Below are 16404 nucleotides of genomic sequence, written 5' to 3'. Positions count from 1 at the left end.
CCTTCATTAGAAATCTGGGAACTCTCCCAGCAGAAAACATTAAATACAAGGATTTACCAGAACCATCAAGTTAAGTGCAGTATTATTTCATAAACACAAGGCAATCGATTTGTTTTATTTTCCTCTCTCTGTGCTTTGTATGTGATATTACTGGTTTACTTAGATACCATGCAGAAGCTCACCTGTCCTTTGGATAAGCTTTCCCATCTATCAGGTCCTTGGGGTAAAAGAGAATGAAGTAACTCCATACGTTCCCGTAATGGAGGTAATAGCATGGTTGCTCCCACTGACAGAGTCTCAATTACCACCTAATATTAAAAAAGAAAAGTGTATTTATTGGCCTGGTTCTTATCTTTTTAATAAATAAGATAAATTAAATCCACTGATATTAGGATCACAGAAATCACAGAAAGTGGATCATGGAAATCTAAATAAAAGTTATGTGAAAAAAGAAAGCATGCAAGTCCTTATTTAAATGTCTTTAAGAAGACCAGAATACATATTTTCGATTTGCCACTAAATAGATAATCATCATCCAACAAATATTTAGTGTTGAATACAGCATTGGGCCTCGTAAGGCTCTCTGCAAAGTTGAGCAAACTCCTGAAGTGTCCCAATCATGAAAGATAAGGAACTATAACAGAGTGCAGGAGACTAAGGAGAAATAACAATTAAATGCAAAACGGGCTCCTAGATAGGATCCTACAAAAGAACAAGGACATTAGTGGAAAACTGATATAATTTCTAATAAGGTTTTTAGTTTAATTAATAGTATTAAGCCAATGAAATTTCTAGGGTTTGATCACTGTACTGTGGTTACGTAAAGACATTAGTATTAGGGGAAGCTGGGTGACAGATACATGAAAATCCTATTATTTATGCAACTTTTCCTTAAGTCTACAATTGGTTCAAAATATAGCACTAAAAAAGAAAGAAACAAAACACAGCAACAGTGATTGCTGAAAACAGATAAATTATCAGAAGTTTCAGGGAGAAGGAAAAAGGAATAAAAACATTCCTCAATAGAAACAGCCTTATCCACATCCTGGGAGAATCCATCTCCTAAGAACTCTCCTAAAACAGAGTAGCTACCAAGGAGGCTCAAGGAATAAACAATTCTAAGGATATTTTTTTTAAGTTAACTTTCCTTACTTTATTCCAATACTTTTCAACCTTTAAAAAAATATTTCACTACTTATTGCTGATATTAAATTCTCAGTTTCACATTAATGTTAATACTCCTACCTACATCCCAGCAACATGCCCCTGCAGCAGAAAAATCACCATCTTTTTTGTTTTATTTTAAACTGACATGTAAGTCACATGTCATAAAATTCCTGCATGCCCCCCACTGGGGATTGAGCCTGCAACCAGGGTATGTACCCTGACCAGGAATCAAACCCTGATCTCCTGGTTCACAGGTCGATGCTCAACCACTGAGCCATGCTGACAGGGCTAAATTCACCTTAAAAAAAAAAAAATTATCACCCAAGGATATGTTTTTATTGATTTTCAGAGAGAGAGAGAGGGAGAAAGAGGGGGAGAAATCAATTGATTGCCTCCAATACATGCCCCAACTGGGGGTTGAACCCACAACCTAGGTATGTGCCCTGACTGGGAATCGAACTTGCAACCTTTTGATGCATGAGACAATGATCCAACCAACTGAACCAACCGGCCAGGACCCACCTTCTGAAAGTATGAAATTCAGTGGTTTTTAGTATATTCAGAGTTGAACAACCATCACCACTAATTTTAGAACATTTTTCCATCACCCAAACAAAGAAACTCTGAGCCCATTAGTAGTCACTCCTCATCTCTCCCTCCCTCAAACCCCTAACAACCAACTAACCTATTTTCTATCTCTATGAATTTGCTTACCCTGAACATTTCATGTATATGGAATCATACAACATGTAGCCTTTTGTATATGGCTTTTTTCACTTAGCATACTGTTTACTAGGTTCAGTCACGTTGTAACGTGTCAGTTTTTCATTTCTTTTTATAGCTGAGTAATATTACATTTTGTTTATCCACCATTTAACAGACATTTATTTCTACTTTTTGGCTATTACAAATAACTAGAGGCCCGGTAGCACCTAACTGCCCTCCCCTGCCGACCTGTCGCACCCAACTGCCCTCCCATGCTGGTCTGATCTCGCCCCTAACTGCCCTCCCCTGCCAGCCTGATGGCCCCCAACTGCCTTCCCCTGCTGGCCTGTTCGCCCCCAACTGCCCTTCTGCCAGCCTGGTCGCCCCCAACTGCCCCCCTGCCAGCCTGGTCATCCCCAACTGCCCCCCCGCTGACCTGGTCGCCCCACGCAGCCTGCTGTTCAGTCGTTTGGTCATCCCTCACTAACACCCTCCCCCTGCCGGCCTTGTCACCCCAAGCAGCCTGCTGTTTGGTCGTTATACTGTGATGGCATCCCAGACAATTTGCATATTCCTTTATTATTAGTATAGATATTGCTATAAACATTCTTGTACACATTTTTGCACGGACATGTTTTCAGTTTCCTTGGGTATAGATCTAGGTGTGGAATTGCTGCATTACATAGTAACTCCATGTGTAACTAAGAGAGCACCTGTTTTCCAAAGTAGGTGTACCATTTTACATTCCCACCAGCAATGTATGAGGGTTCCAATTTCTCTACATCCTCACCAATATTTATCATTGTCAGTCTTTTTTATTATAGCCTCCTAGTGGGTATGAAGCATATCTCATGTGGTTTTTATTTGCATTTCCCTAATGACTTACAATGTATATTTTTTCATGTTTTTATTGACTATATTTATATCTTTGGAGACACAACTACTCAGATTCTTTATTCATTTTTTTAATTGGGTTATCTTTTTTATTGTTGAGTTATAAGAATCCTTTACATATTCTAGAAACTAGCTTATCGGACATATGATTTACAAATATTTCTCCCATTCTGTAAATTATATTTTTATTTTCTTGATAATGTCCTTTGAAGCATAAATGTTTTTCATTTTGATGAAGTCCAATTCACCTTTTATTCTTTAGTTGCTTGTGCTTTGGCTAAGAAATCAGTGTCTAATCCAAGGTCATAAATATGATGGATGAATGGGTGAGCAAAATGTGGTATATACATACAACAGAAGGTTATCCAGCCTTAAAAAAGAAGTAAACACTGCCATATGCTACAACATAGATGAATCTTGAAGACATTATAATAAATGAAACAAGCTAGTCATGAATAGACAAACAGTATATGATTCCACTTATATGACACACCTAGCATATCCAAGTCACAGAGACAAAAAGTAGAATGGTAATTGCCAGGAGCTGGAGGGAGGGAAAATGGGAAGTTATTAAACATGGATATAGAATTTCAATTTTATAAAATGAAAAGTTATGGAGATGGATGGTGGTAATAGCTGTACAACATTATGAATGTATTTAATACCACTGAACTGTACACTTAAAAAATAGTTAAGATGGTAAATTTTATATTATACGTATTTTACCATAATAAAAAATAAACTAGGTCATTGCCCTCATAAATTCATTTTCTAGTGTTCAAAAACAGGCATGTTTATAAATAGACAACTTCAATACAATGCCTTACAATGAGAACACATATAAGAGAAACCTAACCTGGCAGGATAGCAGGGACTGAAAGGGTTTCTCAGAATTGACATTTGAGCTCTATTTTAAAGGACAGATTGACCAAAAACATTTGTTCTCCCAAGAAAATAGGAGTAGGGGAAAGAACATCCAACTGAAGTTTTCTAAGATATACTTGAATTTATAAGCTACAACCTCAGAGAAAAATGTGCCTTGAGATACAGATTCATGAGTTCTATACTCTTACCTCTTGGATTTCATCTGGGACAGTTGAGTCCATCAGTCTGAAGAGCAAATTTCGAAGTGGACCTGCCTGTCTCCCAAGAATGCTGGTAGCTACCCCTCCCGCAAGCGCAAGAGCAAGGTGATTTGATAGCAGCTTCAGGCACAGCTTGAGGAAACTATGGTGTTCTCTGAAACCAAATAAACTGCAGTGAACTTTTGGAACATAAAAGAGCACGTGCTTTCCAGTTTCAGTAACATTTTTTTCTCTTTAAAAATTTTGTGAAATTATGACCAACAGTAATTTTTAAAACATGATTCATGAAATTATGGGTAACTCTCCTAAAAGATTGTTAACAAGTATCTAAAGTTTAGCTCTTTTTTAGATTGTAAAGAATTTCATATAATTGAGAGGAAAATCAAACAAGAAAGAATAGTAAGTCAAAACTCTGGGGAGAGGTCAATGGGGGAAAAAGGAAACCTATGTAATACTTTAAACCAGCAGTCGCCAACCAGTAGGACCAAAAGGTTGGCGACCGCTGGTTTAAGGAAACCTTAGAAGCAGCGTCGCCAACCGGTGGTCCGCAGACCACTAGCGGTCCATGAGGTCCTAAAGGTTGGCAACCACTACTTTAAACAATAAAGAATTAAAAAAATAAATTCATCCAGCATTCCAAAGAAAAAAAAAAAATAAGTCAAAACTTGAAATGAGTAATGAATAGACATGCACGTGAGCACACACAAATACACATATATAGAACGTACCTTGATGAAGGGAAAGGAAGTGGGGGAATCTCACTGTTTATTTTATCACAGTATCTCTCAAGAAAAGAACGCAGGTGTGAGAAGGTACTCTCTTCAAGATCTACACAATAAGGTCGGTGCCATGCAACAACTTGTCTAGAAAAAAAGTATTAAGAAAAATCATGGAACCGCCTTAACATAAAATTTTTACACATGATCAAAAACAAAATCTAAACCATTACTAAAGCTGAAAGTTTCAACAAGATACACAGAAAACTTTCTTGATTATAAAGGTGATAAAACCCTTCATTTTAGCAACTGAGGAAAACCAAGAATTGGCCATCCCTAGAGTTCTTCAAGAAGAAAATATATAACCACCATCTGTTTTGTAAGGTTTGGATATTCACTCACCTGAAGGCAGAATGCTGAGACACATGATCTACTATAACCCCTTCTAGGGGTCTATAAAATGTATATTTCATTTTAAGAAACATAGCCTGACTCTATACAGTGACATACTGACATCTATTAAAAGAAAAACTCCTAAAAACTCTTGTGAAGATTTTCAAGATCTTGGAAACAAACTACCTACATATAAAATGGGAAGTTGCAGAGTTAATACTAATATAAATTATTTATATTCAACTTATTATACTTCTGGGCTTTTGTTTTAGAGGGTATAAATGTATTTAATTGGTTACAATGTCATAAAAAACCCCACCTGAATCAAAGGTCTAGAATGCAAATACAGTTGACAATTGAACAATGTAGGGGTTACAGATGCTGACTCTCTACCCAAGTGCAGTAAAAAATCCATGTAGAACTTTTGAATCCCCAAAAACTTAACTGTAGTTGTCCCTCAGTATCTGCACAGGATTGGTTGTAGGACACACCCGCCGCCTCCCCGCCCCTTGTGAATACCAAAATCCGCAGGTACTCATGTCCCCTATATAAAATGGCAGAGAAAAATGCATACAGTTGGGCCAACTTCCACAGATTCCCAGCCACAGATTGAAAACTACTGTTTTCAATCCGCAATTGACTGAATTCGTGGATGCAAAATGCACAGATATGGAGTACTGGCTGTATATTTATTGGGAAAAAATCTGTGTATGTATAAGTGGACCAGCACAGTTCAAAGCCATGTTGTTCAAGGGTCAACATACATTCTAGGTTGTAAATTAGCCCACATGCATCTAAAAATATCTGAAACAACCCTCAAATTCCTTAAAATTCAATCTCCTAATATTGGCTAAAAGTCACCAACCCAATTAACCAGATCTATGTTTATTATCACTTCACGAAAAAGCTAAATTTCTGCAAAAAGTAACTTATTTTATTTAAAAGTCTGGCAAAAAACCAACCAGATAAAGGGTACAGAGGCTAATTAATTATTTAAATCAATTAAGCCTACTTCTGGTTTTGATTATTTTAATATAATTTCCTGTTGATATTTATACATTTAATTTTAAAATAATTATCTGGGCCCGGCCAGTGTGACTCAATGGTTGAGCATCAACCCATGAACCAGGAGGTCACAGTTCACTAACAGGTCAGGGCACATGCCCAGGTTGTGGGCTCTATCCCCAGTAGCGGGTGTGCAGGAGGCAGTCGATCAGTGATTCTCTCGCATCACTGATGTTTCTATTTCTCTCCCTTCCTCTCTCTGAAATAAAACATTTTTTTAAAAAAATCATTATCTGGACACAGAAGAAATTCAAAATGTTTAGAAGACAAATTAAGAAAATAGCTTAAATACAGGGGATAACTTATAAAACATATAAGTTATGCTTATAAAACATATCTAACCCCAATATTCAAATGGAAAGAAATCTAATGTCAACTTATGATAATAAAAAAACAATACTAAAAATGTTCAGAAGGGTATTTTATAAACAAAGCACAATTATTTCTAATTTTACTAGTGCTTCTACTGTTATTAAAACACAAAATTCTTTAAATGTGGCCACTCTTACCTGTCTCTAGGAAGAGCAGTCCATGCCAGACTATGTGATGTTCCAGCAGAGATCTGCTGAATAGCTATGCCATCTAAGCCACTCACTTTCTTTGGTTTAGTAATAGGACCTGTGGAATTTCCTTGTCCACACTGCCCCATTGAGTTATTGCCCCAGGCATAAACTTCATTATCTAAAAACAAAACACAAAGAACAAAAGAAAAGCCCAATTTAAATGTAATGTATTTGTGGAAGTTGATAGTTAATACTATTTCTTAAAAACAAATGACTTTACCATGAGAAAGAGCCAAACAATGACTGTCTCCAATAGAAATATCAACTATTCTGGTGGCAGCCAGTTCTTCAATAAGCTTGGGTCTCAAAGCTGTAGCTTCTGAAGAACCACAACCTAGACAAGCTCCACAGCCCCAAGCATAGACCTGAAACAAATAGAAATACACTACACATAATAACCTGAGAAATTAGGAATAAATATCATAAAGAACAGTGTGGTTTAATACTAAATAATAACTTTATTGTTAAAAATAGTATTTATTGTTTTGATTCTTTTAAAGATGCTTATAGTAATTTCTTTTGCTGCTTTTAAAAGTTCATTATATAGGCAGACAAAAACCTGAGCTGAAAGAAAAATAATTGGTCATAAAAAAAACATATAGAATGATCTTCTGAGAGATACTGCCAAAGCTACTTATTGGCTTGCATTGTGTTATATTTGCCCAAGCTTAGTAGCTTAGAAATACTGTTGCTATCTTAAAACTTCTCCTTTACATGTTTCTTACATTGAAAGTCCCAACAAATATGATTGTGTTGACTAGACCAAGGTGTGATCATATAAAAAAAAATTCTATAAATCACAAAACTGCCATTTATGATTTAGTTGAAAAATACCTTACCTCATTGTGATAACAATTTTAATTACCACTTAGAAAGAGGACCATGTGAAACAAACATCTTTATTTTTGACTAATACTGATTAAAGATGTTTGAGGGAAATATGAGGTGAAAATATGGAATATAAAAGAATAAATGACTGCCAATTTGGCAACCCAAAATCAAAATAATCAGCAAACTGAACAACTTTTTTTCTTTCAATGGGTCTTATAGACTCTTATATTTGTGCCATCAAGTTTGGGAATTATTTTGTCTTGCAATTATTTCAGGAAAGACTACTGAGAGGTTAAACCTCTTCAACAAAAAAATGAAGAGCAAATACTTGTACCAGTTGCCAGAAAACTTATTTAAGTATAAAATGCCACATAATTCCAGTACAAGAAAGGCTTATGTTAAGAGGGGTTAGGAACTAAAGATAAATAAATTGATAAAAAATATAGCCAATGTCATTGAAAATCTCCTAAATCATTCAAATACAATATAATACTGTCACTCATTAAGACCCACACAGCTTGTGCTCTCCCTCTCAGGAGCACAGCCGTGCCTGTGTCTGCCCCCCACCCACACCCCCCCAAAAAAAGACTCACGTAGCTAAGTTTTGCTACTGCAGTATTCCTTTGCTTGAACACAAGATGAAGAACTACTTGGCCTGCATACATACTGTATTTTTCAACACAACAATCACACTTAATATGGTGGTGAGTTAGCACTGAAGAGGCCTAAGGAACTGAGATGAACCAAGGAAAAAGTAGATATTCATTTCATACTCAGCAAGTAGTAATGGTAAACAGAACTACCCTTACCATTCAAAAGTATCTCTCTCACTTTATTTTTTTCTCAGTTTATGTATTTGACTTCACATAACTTAGTGTACTCATAGTGCAAATAATGTACACTTTTCTTTGGAATTTAATGTACTGAATTTATTACTATTATTATATTACTAGAGGACCGGGGCACAAATTCGTGCACCAGTGGGGTCCCTCGGCCTGGCCTGTGGGATCAGGCCAAAACTGGCTCTCTGACATCCCATGAGGGGTCCCAAATCGCAAGAGGGTGCAGGCCAGGACGAGGGACCCCACCAGTGCACGATCAGGGCTGGGGAGGGACGCGGGAGGTTGACCAGCCAGGGATGGACCACAGAAGGGCTCCAGGGCATGTCCAGCCCGTCTCGCTCCATCCTGATCGGCCAGGCCCCAGCAGCAAGCTAACCTACCAGTTGGAGCGTCTGACCCCTGGTAGTCAGTGCACGTCAGAGCAAGCGGTTGAGCGGCCTTAGCATATCAGCATATTATGCTTTGATTAGTTGAACGGATGACCGGACAACCAGACACTTAGCATATTAGGCTTTTATTATATAGAAGGATTAGCGACTAGTAGTTAAACAGTACTTCTTGGTTTATAGAAACTTTCCATTCAAATAATTGTTGTTTATGATCATTTGTAAGCAAAGCAGAAATTATTACCCCTCTCTTGCAAAAGAAGCACTGATACTCAAAGGAGGTCGGTGATTTGCCTGTGGTTATACAACAAATAAATGAGCATCTTCTGGCTTCGATTCATTGATTCTTAGCACAAAACTCTCAGTGAGAAAGATGTAAAAGATAAGTTTTAAGTTTTAAGGTAGCAACCAGCATTATAACAAACTAGAGGCCCGGTGCATGAAAATTCATGCACTGGGGGAGGGGGGTCCCTCAGCCCAGCCTGCCCCCTCTCACAGTCCGGGAGCCCTCAGGGAGGGAGGCTACCTGGTGATCAGGGGAAGGCGACACCCCCATCAAACCTCTGCTGCTGCCACTGCCAGCAGCACAAGCCTCAGCCGGCCCTGGTTACCTGAGCCTCGGGCAGCTACCATCCGAGGCTTGCCTGCGCCTCGAGCTGGCCCTGGGAGGCTGGGTAGCCACCATCCAACGTTTGCCTACACCTTGGGCCAGCCCTGGGAGGCTGGGGACTGAGGAGACTGGGCACCGCTATCTTGTGGCTGTGGGCACCACCATCTTTTTGTGGCGTGGCAGTCAATTAGCATATTCCCTCCTTATTGGTTGTGGGTGCCACCATCTTTGCAACAGCGTGAGGGTCAATTAGCATATTCCTTCTTTATTAGATAGGATAACTAATGTAGTGAAGTACAAGGTGATAGTTTGAGGTAGATTTTTTAAAATTTATTGATTGATTTTTTTAGAGAGAAAGAGGGAGGAGAGAGAGAGAGAGAGAGAGAGAAACATAGATCTGTTGCTCCACTTATTTATGTACTCACTAGGGGCCTGGTGCACGAAATTAGTGCACGGGTGTGTGTGTGTGTGTGTGTGTGTGTGTTTCTCTCAGCCTGACCTGCACCCTCTCCAATCCGGGAGCCCTCAGGGGATGTCCTACTGATGGCTTAGGCCCGCTCCTCATGGTTCTCTGCTCTCTGCGGGGCCTGCCTGCTCCACACTGCAGTGACGGCCAAGCAGGCTGTCCTGGGTGCTGCCCGCAGGCCGCGCTTCCCTGCCCCTGGGTCGCCGCGGGCCATGCTGGGAGCTGCCTGCGGGCCATGCTTGCCTGCTCCTGGGTCGCCGCAGCGACAGCCAAGCAGGCCGTGCTGTGCTGGGAGCTGCTTCCTCTCTGCTGTCAGTTTCCACAGAGGCGATAAGGTTAATTTGCATGCTCACTCCTGATTGGCTGCTGGGCAACACGAAGATATGGTCAATTTGCATCTTTCTCTTTTATTAGTGTAGACTAGAGGCTCGGTGCACAAAAATTTGTGCACTCAGGGGGGGAGGGGGGTCCCTCAGCCCGGAGGGGATGATGGCTGTTTGCAGCTGGTCACACACCCTTCAGGGTGGGGGTCCCCACTGGGGTGCCTGGCCAGCCTGGATGAGGGGATGATGGCTGTTTGCAGCTGGTCACACACCCTTCAGGGTGGGGGTCCCCACTGGGGTGCCTGGCCAGCCTGGATGAGGGGATGATGGCTGTTTGCAGCTGGTCACACACCCTTCAGGGTGGGGGTCCCCACTGGGGTGCCTGGCCAGCCTGGATGAGGGGATGATGGCTGTTTGCAGCTGGTCACACACCCTTCAGGGTGGGGGTCCCCACTGGGGTGCCTGGCCAGCCTGGATGAGGGGATGATGGCTGTTTGCAGCTGGTCACACACCCTTCAGGGTGGGGGTCCCCACTGGGGTGCCTGGCCAGCCTGGATGAGGGGATGATGGCTGTTTGCAGCTGGTCACACACCCTTCAGGGTGGGGGTCCCCACTGGGGTGCCTGGCCAGCCTGGATGAGGGGATGATGGCTGTTTGCAGCTGGTCACACACCCTTCAGGGTGGGGGTCCCCACTGGGGTGCCTGGCCAGCCTGGATGAGGGGATGATGGCTGTTTGCAGCTGGTCACACACCCTTCAGGGTGGGGGTCCCCACTGGGGTGCCTGGCCAGCCTGGATGAGGGGATGATGGCTGTTTGCAGCTGGTCACACACCCTTCAGGGTGGGGGTCCCCACTGGGGTGCCTGGCCAGCCTGGATGAGGGGATGATGGCTGTTTGCAGCTGGTCACACACCCTTCAGGGTGGGGGTCCCCACTGGGGTGCCTGGCCAGCCTGGATGAGGGGATGATGGCTGTTTGCAGCTGGTCACACACCCTTCAGGGTGGGGGTCCCCACTGGGGTGCCTGGCCAGCCTGGATGAGGGGATGATGGCTGTTTGCAGCTGGTCACACACCCTTCAGGGTGGGGGTCCCCACTGGGGTGCCTGGCCAGCCTGGATGAGGGGATGATGGCTGTTTGCAGCTGGTCACACCCCCTTCAGGGTGGGGGTCCCCACTGGGGTGCCTGGCCAGCCTGGATGAGGGGATGATGGCTGTTTGCAGCTGGTCACACCCCCTTCAGGGTGGGGGTCCCCACTGGGGTGCCTGGCCAGCCTGGATGAGGGGATGATTGCTGTTTGCCGCTGGTCACACCCCCTTCAGGGTGGGGGTCCCCACTGGGGTGCCTGGCCAGTCTGGGTGAGGGGCTGAGGGCTGCTTTCAGGCTGGCGGTTGTTGACTGAAGCTCCCCACCGCTCCTTTTTTTTCTCTTTTTTTTTATTTTATTCTGGGCCAGCTTTAGCTCTGGCTCTAGCTCTGAGGCTTCCTCTGCTGAAAGCAGGTATCTGGTTTGTTTGGGTTCTATAATCGAAACAATGTATAACACCAGCTCTGAGATCCCGGCCGGCTGAAAGCTGCTTTCTGGGGTTTTGTTTAGCTTCTATATTTGTTAGAATGTTTCAAACTGCCAGCTCAGAGGCCGGCAAGGCAGGCGGGGAACGCTGGAGTCCTCCTTCACTGAAGCAAGCAAGCCTCATGTTCGCTTCCAGCTGCCTGGCTGTCGGCCGCCATCTTGGCTGACAGTTAATTTGCATAAGGATATGCTGATTAGCCAATGGGAAGGGTAGCGGTCGTACGCCAATTACCATGTTTCTCTTTTATTAGTGTAGATTGGTTGATTCTTATATGTGCTCTGACTGGGGACAGAGCCCGCAACCTTGGTGTATGGGGATGATGTTCTAACCAACTGAGCTAACCGGCTAGGGCATGAGGTAGATATTTTAGGACACAAGGCATTCAAGTCTCTCGAAAAAAATTTTTTTTAGTTATATGTTAATTTCCACTTTGCTGCTTATCTGCCTTTTGATTTAGTTAGAAAACATTTTTATAACAATACCTGGCACATAAGGGATTCCTACATGTGAGAGAATGTGTGGTTAGCTCCCTTTTCCACTGTCATTGCTGATGGATGTAAGCAGGAAAGTACTGTCAGTCTATCACCATACTAGGACCCTTTCCATCACCAACAAACAAAGGGAAGTCAAGATACTCATGTATAAGTTCAAAAGTTTATAAAGAGCTTGTAAAATTCTGACTATCCTAAGCCTGACTAACCCTTTCTAGGGACACCTAAACCTCTCAGATTATTTTCCATATGAAAATGTTCTCCTTACCCTCTCTTTTGATCACCTTCTTTCTTTGTTAGTTAGTTCATATCACTGGTTCCAGCAAGAGCTAGTCTCTCTTTCCCCCACTATCCATGATTTTTAGGAAAATACTTAAGTGTTGCTGAGTGGTAAAAGGTGTTACAAAACCATCTTAATACAAAGAACAGGGGGCTAAGGGCAGGTTTACCTGGGTCACACAGGCCAGTTCAGAAAATCTGATTCCTTCTCAGATACTGTACTTCAAACAGGAGAAAATATATATGTTTTAAATGTATTTTTTAACTTTAAAATTTAAATTACTTTTTAGTCACCTAGTTCTAGGAAATGATCTAAGCCTTCATGCTCATCCCTTAGTCTTACCTGCCCTGTTGATGTCAAAGAAAGTGAAGACTGGCTCCCAGCACAAACTTTGCGTATGAACATTCCTTGTAAAGCTTCAATAATTTTAGGTTTATACACCCTGTTGGTATCACCATGGCCAAGTTTGCCTATGAAAACAAACACATTCAAGTTAAATAATTTATTTTTTTTAAAGAACCTTTATTCTTGCAATTAAAACCACTTTAAGATAGAAATAGACAATTATTTTTCTGTTTTTCTCTCCTTTTATAGTGATATTTCTAACTTCAAATTTGCTGATATACTAAATAGCTCCTATATTAGAGTGCATATGAAATAATTGTTTTTAATTTTTGAAAAGATTTAATAGTTCATGAACTAGAAAACTTGGCAAATCACTAAAGAAGAAAAACAAATGGCTAACATATATTCAACCTTACTAAGAACCAAAGAAATGCAATTTAAATATTATTTTCACTATTGAAATAATGTTTCAAATTATCTTACTTTAATACCTAGTGGAGTATTAAAGAATATGGGGAAGTGAGCATTCTCACATTGCTGATAGGAGTGACTAAGTAAAGTAGACGAAGATTTAGTCATTCATTGTACTGTTTTTAATACTGAAAAAAAATGGAAACTCTCTAAATCAGGGGTCCTCAAACTTTTTAAACAGGGGGCCAGTTCACTGTCCCTCAGACTGTTGGAGGGCTGGACTATAGTTTAAAAAAAAACTATGAACAAATTCCTATGCACACTGCACATATCTTATTTTGAAGTAAAAAAACAAAACGGGAACAAATACAATATTTGTATTTGCATGTGGCCCGCGGGCCGTACTTTGAGGACCCCTGCTCTAAATACTCAACAATAAACTAGTTTTATCAGTTGTGCTACAATCGCATGAAAGAACACTTTGAGCCATTTAAAAGAAAAATGTAGAGCCATGCTTGTTGACATAGAAAGATACTCATAAAATACTGCTAGATTATTTGAAAACCAGCAGGTTATTAAATAATATCTATGGTAAATATAGGCCTGCTTTGGTTTTTAAAAGACATCTGTGCAGCAATATATAGTATGTACAAATTTGTGTAAATGCATACATATTTAGATGTCTATCTACCAAAGTTTTAACATGGTTATAGCAACATTTGTAGAAACAGTTCATTTTAGTTTTTTTAATTTCTGCCATCAGTATTTGGTTTTTCTACAATAGACATGTACAACTGAAAAATAATTTTTAAAAATCTCAGGAAAAAAGGCTAAAGTAATCAACCAATAAATATTTACATACCATTGTCTCCTCCTCCAAACGACCATACAGTTCTCCCATCTTTAGATAAAGCAATAGTATGTGAACTGCCACAAGAAACTTCTCCTACATTGCTAATGTCTTTTACTAATGTTGGAATGTTACGGCTATTACTGTCACCGTGACCTTGGTAGAACACAACAAAAAAGAAATGTTAACTCTTCTTCTTTTGGCCACTACTTCACAGCTGGAATACACATTACAAATTAATAGAATTGATGCATTTTTAAGTACAGATATATATGAAAAACAGAATCATTTCTATCATCTTCTCTTATCAAATCTTCTAGACAACTCCCAAACTGTGTCACCCAGTCTCCCCAATGACTCATTAGGACATTCTATTTATGCTCCTCTCACAGCACTTTGTCAAATGCTGTCTAGTATCATGCTCATATTGATTTGTTTTCCCTTCCCACTAGATTATACCCACCAAGATCATGATGGTATCTTTCTTATCACTGAAATCCTGCAGTGCCTGCTCATAGTATACTCAGTAAATACTTGATAGATTTCATTACATTTTCAAATTTTAGCACCAAAATCTAGGTATTCTGTATATAAACTTATCTTCCTCTGAACTTAAAAAAATAACAAAATAAATTACAGTCTTTGGCCTATTAATTCTAGTCTCACTCCATAACCATCATCATTTCTATTTTTCTATGAGAATAATTTCAATTAAAAAATGTTACCTAATCTTCCAAAGTCTCCTTCACCCCATGTGTACAATTCACCATCCTCTGTTACAGCAGCGCTATGTCTGTATCCAGCCGACACACAAACAACTACCTGCATTGCACACAAAGTGAATTTGATGAACACGAAGATGAAAAAACATATAGTTCATATTTGACCCCATATGAAGAGACTTCAAAGATACTGATATTCACAACAGTCCAGGACAAGGCTGCCTGGCTAAAGGGTCAAGAAGGTGCTGAAATACGTTCTGTATTTTAGAGCAGTGGCTATATGCTCTACATTGGCCAGGCCACAAACACTGGTTTCCACCCAAAGGAGAGGACAATTTTTCTTAATTCAATTCACACAAAGGCAGGGTAAAAGCTAGCAACTCCCCCAATCCCAAATATATCAATCTATCACTTGCAAGAATATTATATCACTACTCAAGTCTTTACTCAAAGAGTTGGAGAGGGCTAAACACTCACGGAACAATAAAAAAAAAAAGTTTAAATAAAACATTAAAATAAAACCTGCAATCCTGGCTAATCAAATAAAACTCATTATATAATAGGAATAACTCTCAAAAACACACTATTACCAATGCAGAAAGATCTAAGCAATATATAAGTTTACATTAATGAAACTCCTGACAGTAGGGTAAAAACTTGGTGAGTAAAAATTAGGGGAATAAAAGCATAAACCAATATATTTTGGGGACCACTCATACCTTCTAACACTGATCAAAATCACTGACTACTGAAAAAAGATGCACAGGGAAAAAATCTACACCAATAACTCCATGTCTTTTCAATTTCTAGTTTGTCTAATATAAAAAATTAGAACTAATTTTAAAAAATTGTAATTAAGGAAGAAAGGAGGTACAAAGACTAGGAATATACAACTTCAAATAGTGTTTATCTGAAGTTCCTTAGAGCCCTATATTCAACATCTTATCAAGTATCCCCTGATATTGTCAAGTGGAATATTCCAAAGGTCACTGCTTGGGGGTTGATGTCTAAATTAAAATACTGAAAGTTACAATAAACTAAAATTAATTTGATTAGCCAACCTTGTCAACCAACCTCCCATGAAGGAAAAGTGTCCTACATGTAATTCAGATATAAAATTAAAACTTAGCCCTAGCCAGTTTGGCTCAGCAGATATACTGTCCATCTGTGGACTGAAGGGTCTCAGGTTCGATTCTGGTCAAGGGCTCGTACCTAGGTTGCAGGCTCAAGCCCTAGCCCTGGTCAGGGTGTGGGTGGGAGGCAATCAATCCATGTGTCTCTCTCACATCGATGTTTTCTCACTCTGTCTCTCCCCATCCCTTCTACTCTCTCTAAAAAATCAATGGAAAAATATCCTCCGGGGAGGATTAACAACAACAACAACAAATTAAAACTTAAACATTAAGAGATTTCTATGTGAGGAAACTTTCATGAAAAGAATACAATTTTAAAATGGAGAGATCCATATAAATGCATATAATTATATACTAAGGAAGGAGATTTAGGTTTAGTGTTTATTTTTGTGTGACCTTGGGCAAGTTACTTAGCCACTTTAAAAGCCTCATGTCAAATTTCAGTGGGAAGGCAGGGGAGGGTTGGCGGGGGGGCGCTAAGAGATCAACCAAAGGACTTGTATGCATGCATATAAGCATAAACAATGGACACAGACACTAAAGGGGTGAGGACATG

General features: G+C 40.2%; 1 protein-coding gene across 11 annotated transcripts in view; it reads right to left on the bottom strand.

Moving 5' to 3' along the window:
- The window catches only part of HERC1 (HECT and RLD domain containing E3 ubiquitin protein ligase family member 1), a 159282-nt gene that overhangs the window by 120740 nt on the left and 22138 nt on the right, over nt 1–16404 (bottom strand). For 9 of the 11 annotated variants that reach the window (XM_014535483.1, XM_005861075.2, XM_005861080.2 and 6 more), the window contains 8 exons: nt 14719–14815; nt 14006–14149; nt 12730–12857; nt 6809–6953; nt 6535–6706; nt 4580–4714; nt 3840–4005; nt 183–308 (listed from right to left, as the gene is read on the bottom strand). In XM_014535483.1, coding sequence (XP_014390969.1) covers nt 183–308; nt 3840–4005; nt 4580–4714; nt 6535–6706; nt 6809–6953; nt 12730–12857; nt 14006–14149; nt 14719–14815 — 1113 coding nt within the window. Of the gene's footprint in view, nt 1–182; nt 309–3839; nt 4006–4579; nt 4715–6534; nt 6707–6808; nt 6954–8012; nt 8153–12556; nt 12600–12729; nt 12858–14005; nt 14150–14718; nt 14816–16404 lie in introns of those variants that run through there. The other 2 variants (XM_014535490.1, XM_014535491.1) reach the window with 2 other exon arrangements.

Source organism: Myotis brandtii, unplaced genomic scaffold (genome assembly GCF_000412655.1).
Source record: "Myotis brandtii unplaced genomic scaffold, ASM41265v1 scaffold144, whole genome shotgun sequence".
In the NCBI taxonomy this organism is placed as follows: Eukaryota; Metazoa; Chordata; class Mammalia; order Chiroptera; family Vespertilionidae; genus Myotis; species Myotis brandtii.
This window is presented reverse-complemented; position numbering and strand designations above follow the sequence as displayed.